The sequence below is a fragment of the Puntigrus tetrazona genome, chromosome 1, assembly GCF_018831695.1.
Source record: "Puntigrus tetrazona isolate hp1 chromosome 1, ASM1883169v1, whole genome shotgun sequence".
NCBI lineage: Eukaryota > Metazoa > Chordata > Actinopteri > Cypriniformes > Cyprinidae > Puntigrus > Puntigrus tetrazona.
The window spans coordinates 11135373-11143725 of record NC_056699.1 but is presented as its reverse complement, the minus strand read 5'-3'; the positions used below and the strand labels follow the sequence as shown (position 1 = coordinate 11143725).

At 39.0% G+C, this 8353-nt stretch overlaps 1 protein-coding gene across 1 annotated transcript in view; it reads right to left on the bottom strand.

Annotated features, from left to right (window-relative positions):
* Positions 1 to 718: 718 nt before the first annotated feature.
* LOC122342742 (adhesion G protein-coupled receptor L3-like) overlaps positions 719 to 8353 on the bottom strand; it is a 19928-nt gene continuing 12293 nt past the window's right edge. The window contains exons 10-14 of the mRNA XM_043236800.1: positions 8198 to 8322; positions 7622 to 7725; positions 5753 to 5878; positions 4414 to 4431; positions 719 to 3463 (exon numbers count right to left, since the gene is read on the bottom strand). Coding sequence (XP_043092735.1) covers positions 2547 to 3463; positions 4414 to 4431; positions 5753 to 5878; positions 7622 to 7725; positions 8198 to 8322 — 1290 coding nt within the window. The 3' untranslated portion in view covers positions 719 to 2546. The remainder of the gene's footprint in view (positions 3464 to 4413; positions 4432 to 5752; positions 5879 to 7621; positions 7726 to 8197; positions 8323 to 8353) is intronic.

Here is an 8353-nt window from a genome sequence, read left to right as displayed (position 1 = left end):
TATATATATATATATACTTTTTTACAGATTCTTTCTTAAAAAAGCAACTTTTTTCGATTTCATCGGTTGCCTGCAGTACACACACACACACACACGCACACACACACACACTCCATACTCATGTCAAAGGCAGGACAGGGCTCTAGAGTATGGGGCTATATAGTCTACTTGGAGGGGAAAGCTGCATCTTTCCTTCCTTTCAAAATGCTCAAGTGCCTGTCAAAACGGCCTATAAATATTCATGAAAGTGGTAACATTTGGCAGAGCGAACTCTCACAGACACACTCACACGCGCGGGCTGTCTGACATTTGGGCGTGTTTGCTGACGGACGCGTGTCTGTTTGCATGGAAAGACATGAAAATCAATAGGTCGTAATTACACTGTTTGTGCTGGCGCTCTTCACAGATGTGCATAATTAATTGGTACCGTGCTCGTTTGACTGGTGCCGGTACCGAAACTGGGTCAGTATAAAACGACTGACTGTTAAAGTCTTCCGGCTGGTTTCCCAGACAGAGATTAAGTCTAGTCCAAAAGGATTTTCAGCAGAGAATCACAATCCACAGTACAATTTACTCCATGACAATCCTTCCCAGAAAAAACCGCCCAGAGGAGACATGACCATTCCTCGTGCTGTTGAAAGTGTCACTCTATAATTGAAAAATCCAATTAAAAAGCAAAAAAAAAAAAAGACGCAGAAACTCACACCTCTCCCTTGTGAAATATTGTAAATATTAATTCAGTCATTTTATTTGTTGGCAAACAACTTTCACTGTTACAACAAATATTAGTTATGAGTTCATTCAGTTTAGAATGCATATGAAAAGAATAAATAATAATTTCATTGATATTGTAATAATAATAATATTGATGATAATAACAATAAAAAAGGTCTCAGTGCCGATCCGATTCTTTTCCCGAAGCTCTCTAGGATCCTACATTTCTGATCTGTTGAAAAATAAAAAATAAAAAAACAAGACTGAATCACAGGAATAAATATGCAGTCAATTTTCTCGGGGTGGGTTAACAAGAGATAGATGTGCAAGCTACAGGGAGTCTCAGTTTGAGAACAAGTAAACAGTAGTTTCAGAAACCGACCTTTACAAGGTTGTTTCCATCTTCCAAACCACTCCATTAAAGTCCTATCCTTCTAGTCTGCTCTTTTACATGGTTATTTTATGTTTACACATGCTGCACACGTGATTCGTAATCATGATTTCCCCAGTTCACACTTTTTTTTGGACCCGTTCCAATTCACATCCCGCTAGCCTTTCTTACTCTTCTTGATTAAGCTCTTAAAAACACAACTCGATATGTGAAATAGTCACAATAATAGACCATCTTTTTAGCCTGAGAACAATTTTAGCTGTGTCAACATGTGTGACCGGAATTTCAATAAGCTGGAATTCTTCGACCCGCATCCAAAGTACGATTTCTGCTCCTACACATAAAAAAATGGCGCGTTGAAGGTTAACTGTTCTAGAACTCATGACACCACAACATTCCGGCATCCTTGGGATCCCATCTGCAATGGCTGTCAGTCACACAACAGTCATTTCCCCAGAGTCTCTTGGTTATCATCGACACAGTGAGAATTAGAATGACAAAGTGTTGCATTTGGAAAAGAAAAAGGAGGCGGCCACGGTCATCCTTCCGAACGAGAGTGTGTATGTAGATAGGTGAGCGTGTGTTTGTGCTGTGCGTTATCAGGGATAGTATTTTGGAGGACCTGCACAGCATTGCGGGATTGGTCTAGTCTACAAAAACACATACAAGGGGCAAAATATGTCAAAAAACATGAAACGCATATGATCATATGCAATATCGGGAATCTGTACATTTTACATGGAAAACAGTTCCATTTCTTTGTAATTAGTGAAGATTACCTTTCCCGTAACTGAGATTATTACTGAAAAATAAACGTAAGAAAACAAGATGCGTCCTCAGTCTTCAAGAATAGATGCGCCTTTTGTGATTTCACGCTCAGAAAACGGTGCTAAACGAGAAGGAATGTGTGCAGCAGAGAATCATAGAGAAGTCTTCTAGAGAGTTGTGGGTAATGCAGTTCAGTACGACAGAAGAGTTCAAAGTCTCATTATCATACACGGTCATCTAAAATGGCAGCTAGTTTTCCGCAGTCTGTCCCACGATCCGTGGTGAGTTTTGAGGAGAATCAGACAGCCATCGGATGAAGGAGATCTATGCAAAATGATCCATGGAGCAAAAGTTTGTCCACGTCTCCGAATTGATGATTCGCAAGAGTTTTACTCAGACTTCCGAGGAGATTGAGGAGAAAAAAAGTCCACAAGACCTGCCTACACGTGGTAGTCCTTGTTCTAGCATAGGAATGGGTTACTAGTTTCTGGTTACTGGTTCTAATTGGAGCAGGATTTTGGTGACAGGATACTCGTATGTACTGGAATCGGGGGGCTATCTGGAATCAGTCTCTCTATCAGTGCAGTAGGTAGTGTATCCCATGCCTTGTGCATTGTGTCTCACTCACACACACACACACATACACACACACTCTGTGTGTGTGCGTCGGTGTCTATAGGCTGGTGACTAGCTGTGAGGGGTCTGGTGGCTGTTCTTCAGGCGACGAGTCTTCTTTCTCAGGTGGGGCGATGAAACCGTCGCTGCCTCCGCGTCCCATCTGGTAATAGCTCTCTAGTTCCTGTATGTGGTTCCTGGAGCCCAGGTTCGGCATGCTCTTGTAGTATACGTCGTCCGCCTCCATTACGACCCCTTTACCGTTGGCCAGGTGAAGTTCGCTGCCTTCTTCTTCCTCGCCATCATCATCCTCATCGTCTTCGTCATCATGCAGACCATTGATGAGGTCGTCAGTGCCATGCGGGAGGTCAGTGAGCGTGGGCATGCTGGTATAGAGCGAGTCTCTGAGGGGGGAGTGCGTATGCGCGCGGGGAGTGTGTGTGTGGGAGGAGTGTGTGTGCGTGTCGTTGGGGAGCAGCGGGAAGAAGCTCTCGCTGTTCTCCTGCGGCAGGCGTCGGTGGGCTGAAAACGTGTGCAAGGGGGCGTGGTTCTCCGGAGGGGGCGGTCTCGGTGGGAGGAGCGGTGCTTGCGACTCCTCCCTAATGAGCTCCAGACTTAGCCCGCCCCCGTCGTCGTGTCGGTGAAAAGCTCCGGGGTTGTCGAGCACCATGACGTCGTCTTTGGCGATGGATGATGACCCCGCGACCCCTCCGTTGGCCAGGTGGTTGTTGAGTTTATTGGTCAAGGTGCCCTGGTGGGCTTTTCCCTGTCGCTCCTGGGTGTTGAGGTACGACGGAGCGTAGTTTGCCGTCAGCTCTTTCAGTATCTTCTTCTCAAGCGTAGTGGGCGGCTCGCTGCCACGAGAACTGTAGGTAAGGTAATCGCCTGCTGCCACACCGTAGCTGTTGCCATGATTACCATTAAGTGGCAGCGTATCCATAACACTGGAGTCCCGTGCGTTGTTGAGAATGCCTTCTAAAACAGAAGAAATGACAGCAAAACCTCATTTACAACATTGTGGTACATACACAGACAAAAACTGTAAGATTTTAGTATAGGGACCAATTCTCACTACTAACTAGTTGCTTATCGCTAATTCTACTTAATACCTAAACCGAACTAGCTAACTTTCTGTAGGAGGCTCCATGTGATATCAGTGGCTCAACTTTTTCTTGTTTGCGATGCTACAAGAATTGTTTTTTTTTTTTGTGCAAAGAAAACAAAAATAACTTACTCAACCATTCTTCTCCCCCGAGTTAACCTCGAAAATGGTGGAAGACGTAAGTCAAGGAAGAAAAACGGTAATTATAATTATACGGTAAGTAAATTATGTTATTTTTCTTTGCACAAAAAAAGCACTTTCATAGCATCGTAAAACTGTAGCTGAGCCATTAATGTCACATGGACTGTTTTGCCGATGTATTTACGTTACATTTATAAACCTGGGAACATTTCAGTTGCGATTGCATCAAAAATATCTTAGTTTGTGTTCGAAGGTTTAAAACAACATGACAGTGAGAAAGAATTACAGAATTTTCATTTTGGGGTGAACTAAGCCTTTAATGAATAGCATGTTAGGAGTATTTTGAGAAGTTGTAGTTAACGTTTTGTCAATAGCGAGAATTGGACCTTATAATAAAGTGGGAACAAAAATCTTATGTATAATATAAGAAAATCTTACATACAGTATTTATGATTGATGGCAATATGAATAGGTTCATGTATGCTTCATGAAAGATGATATCAAATAGGATATTAACTTTTATCAAATAAGAAACAGATGAATATAGGAGGATGCGGATTTAACAGGGAGGGAGAAGAGGAGGGAACGGGAGGGATGAGGAAGAGGAGAAGATTAAAGAAGAGAGAAGCAGAGGAGAATATATTATAAACGTGGAGCTGTTGTGAAAGTAAATGAATCATACTTGAGTCTCTGTAGGAGGCTGCAGACCCGCATGAAAAGAGAGAACGAGAGAAAGAGAGAGAGAAAGAGAGAATGATTACATACATAAATGCTTATGGAACATGTCCACAGAGAGAGAGAGAGAGAGAGAGAGAGAGAGAGAAAGAAGTATTATATTCAGCTCAGACTGTGACAGGCATTAGTGACTGAATGCTAACCTGCTGAGTTTAGGACAGATGCTAGGCTGAAATGTTCTTAGACCACCAAATTATTAAACAGAACAGATGGACATAGAAACAACATAAACAAGCTCATTAAACAGACACAGGAAGTATGTATGTAGGATATCAATGCTAACTCTGGATCATATTGTGTGTGTATGAGTATACCATTAGGAATATTAATGCATTTTACATTTCCCAAGATAATAAACAGGATGCAGAATAGTCTATCAAATTTGACTTTAAAATAGAATGGATACTGCCATGTAGTACTTTAATAATTATTTTCAATATGAATTACCTATTAGGATGTGCTCTAATATACTCAACATATGGAGTATTTCAGGAAACATGAAATAATGTAATAATCAAATGTTTAAAATATACATATATAATCACTATATGAAATAAAGCAACTTTTTTAGCATTTTAGTATTATTTACCACGGTGAACAAACACTTTACATAATTAATTTTTTAGGTAAATCATCTGAACTGGTACTTCAATGCTAATTTACAAAAATAGAAACTTTTAATAGTCCAACAATATATAATCATTATCAGTAAAATAATCTTTAAATAAACATCCTATTTATTGACTAATATGTGGGATACAAAAAAGGGATTTTTAGATATTTTATTTAGTAATTTTTTGGTAATAATTTTTTGGTTAATAAAGTATTTTTTACACAATAAAATTACCATAACCACCACCCGATTGTTTTCTGACAAAATTATAAATCAATAACGATTAAATCAAAATTTGTGGCAAATAAGAGGATTATAGCTAATAAAAAAATTTTTTTAAAGAAAAGTATAATATAGTAAAACGCATTTTTATAGGTTGCATTCGTGACCATCCACAAAGTTAATTAAATTTGCATTTATATAAAATGAATATAAAAAATGTATATAAATTACAATTATTTGTTAATAATAAAAAAATACCAAAAGCTTATATAAACAAAAGACAAACTTTAGCAACATTAGCTTGATCCTGTCTGTGCTGATTCACTTTCATTAGACAAAAATGAAGCATGAATGCAGTGTGAATATTTTGCCTCATATCTCCTTGTCGTGTAACTTCACAATACCATCCAAAACGTGCTTAAGTTTGTAAATGTGAATGTGAGAGGCAAACCTTGCGTGTTGAACATGTTGGCAGTAGGGTTATTGTACACAGCAGACTCTCCCAGTAGTGTGTTATAAGGATTAGTGCCATGAGGACGTAACAAAGCATTGGAGATGAGATGGTTAGCCATGGTACCTACAACACCCACAAACAGAGACAGAAAGAGAGAAAGGAAGAGAGACAGATATGGAAGCAGGAAGTTGAGAGAAGACAGAAGGAAAGAGCGACAAAGAGACAGAAAAAAGATGTACAATAAACAGTTAGAATGATGCAGACAAGGAGTCAGTAAACTTGTGTTTAAACAGCTTTAAACATGTTAGTTCGGGTGGACAGGAATGTAAAACCTCCCATGTGGAGAGCAACATCAGTGCAGGACTCAGCATAGCATGTTTATGTTGGACAGCTGTTGATGTTTGACATTTTGTACTGCCAGTGTGACTTGATTGGGAGCGTTTTTCCGTGGCTTCAGCTCTGGTGTCGCTGGAAGACGTTTAAAATCTCACATTTTTGTTTACACGGGACGGAGAAGACAAAGGAGCTCGGAGGAGCAAATCATATTAGCGCTCGGACATAACAGAGGCAGGCAGCGCTTGAGAATGAGCAGAACATGAGCACATACACAGATGGCTGATCCATTTAGACTCCAGGGTCAGAAAGTTGGAGGGCTTTCCTGTTGCGTTCCAGATTTTTCTGCAGTTTTTTTTTCCTCTTTCTCTCATTAAACAAACACACTCGTGCAATTCTTTATCTATAAGCACTTTTGGAGTTGGGAACACTGTTGAAACACGTACTGATTTGTCATTTGTCTACTAACATGTTGGAACATTTTTGGAATAAAGCAACCGACTTCTTCTTTTGATATATCCTCATTTTATATATCCTAAACACACATGCAGCATTTTCATTTTTTTTCTCTCAAAAACAACTAAATTACAGCTTAATTGGAAATGACACACACTAGAAGCTTGCTATTTATATTCTTTTCATCTTTGTTTTTTTCACGTTATGTTTAACCATCCTCTTCACTGACAATTTACTAAGTTTATTAGTAATAAAATATTTGTTGAAGGAACAGCCGTCACATAAAATGAATATTGAAATGGTTTATCTTTATGCAATTTTTATTTATTTATTTTTTTTAAATGCAACGGTTTTTATTATTTTTAGATACATAAAATATAAATTAATTGAGGTTAAAGAACTGGCCTAAGAAGAAAGGGTAAAACAAAGTTTTATACTTTGTAAACATATACGTTTAAAATTTTATACGTGTAAGGAATTTAAGAAGCAAAAATAAACAATGAAAGCCAGGAAAATATAATATATAATATAAACCCTTCACATATAAATATAAAAGTGTTAAAATGCTAAAACTTTATCCATGCCAAAAAACAAGTGCCCATTGTTGAAGAAACATAATCTCCATTTTGTTCCTTCGTTTTTTTGGCCTAATTTATTATAGCTGATTGTAATCTGTCAGATTGGTCAGAATTAATCTATTGGTGTCAAATGACTACTGGTGAGTACTGTGTTTAATGATATGGGTATGACAGAGGTATTACAATTTGAAGGTGGTTTATGAGGACACTTCCAATGTTCCCATAATTCAAATGGCTTAAGAAACATACTAAATGGTGTTTTTTCAAAAAATCTATAAACGCATAAAGTTTTCTGTAAGGGGTAGGTTTAGGTGTAGGGTTGGTGTAGGCCAATAGCACATACAGTTTTTACAGTATAAAAACCATTACGCCTATGAAGAGTCTTCATAAACTACAAATACCATTGTGTGTGTGTGTTTATGTATGTACAGGTTCTATCAATATGTGTGTGTACGTATGCTGTGTACATGTGTACACATGGGTGTATGTTTTGTTTTACCTCTGTTGAGAGTCGCTGAGCTGTTCATATCAGCGGTGATGAAAGATGACTCTGACTGCTTCCTGACGGTGTCGTTCCACATCCTCCGAATACGACTCTGACAACAGAGAAAGAGAGGGAGTCGACGTTCAGTTTCTAACTGTAAGCAAAGCGGCGTCCAAAGAAAGCAAACAAATAAACTGTATTATGCGTCAATGGTAGTGCGATGCAAATAACGTATTTTATATCTAATATCTTGCATCACAAATAATACAGCCATTCGATCTGTGAGGTTGGTTTTGTTTTCCTTTTTTGTCTACAGTTATTGGCACTGTACTAGAGCTAATGGCTAATTGGAATACGGCATTGAAAACCTTTCTGATTATATTCACGAATAGCGAGGTGAGCAGAATGCTGAGTGCACCATTTAAAATAAGGCTGAATGGGAAATTGGGTCATGTGGGACTGTATTCATCCATGAATAAAAAAGCGACACAGCTAAAGTGCTTTCTGTGCAGAGAAATAACAAGCTGATGACTGCATTGACCACTGACAGCTTCACCAGTCACTGGCCTAGAAAAATCACTTGAGATGGTTTTGGAGGATCCCCTGCAGGTGTGTGTGTGTGTGTGTNNGGTCTTTGTTGAAGTGGAGATGGTTGACTCCACACTCTTCCCGCTGCAGCAGTGTGTCCGGAGACATCGGCCATATTCCTTACGCACCTGCAAAGACACACACACACACACACACACA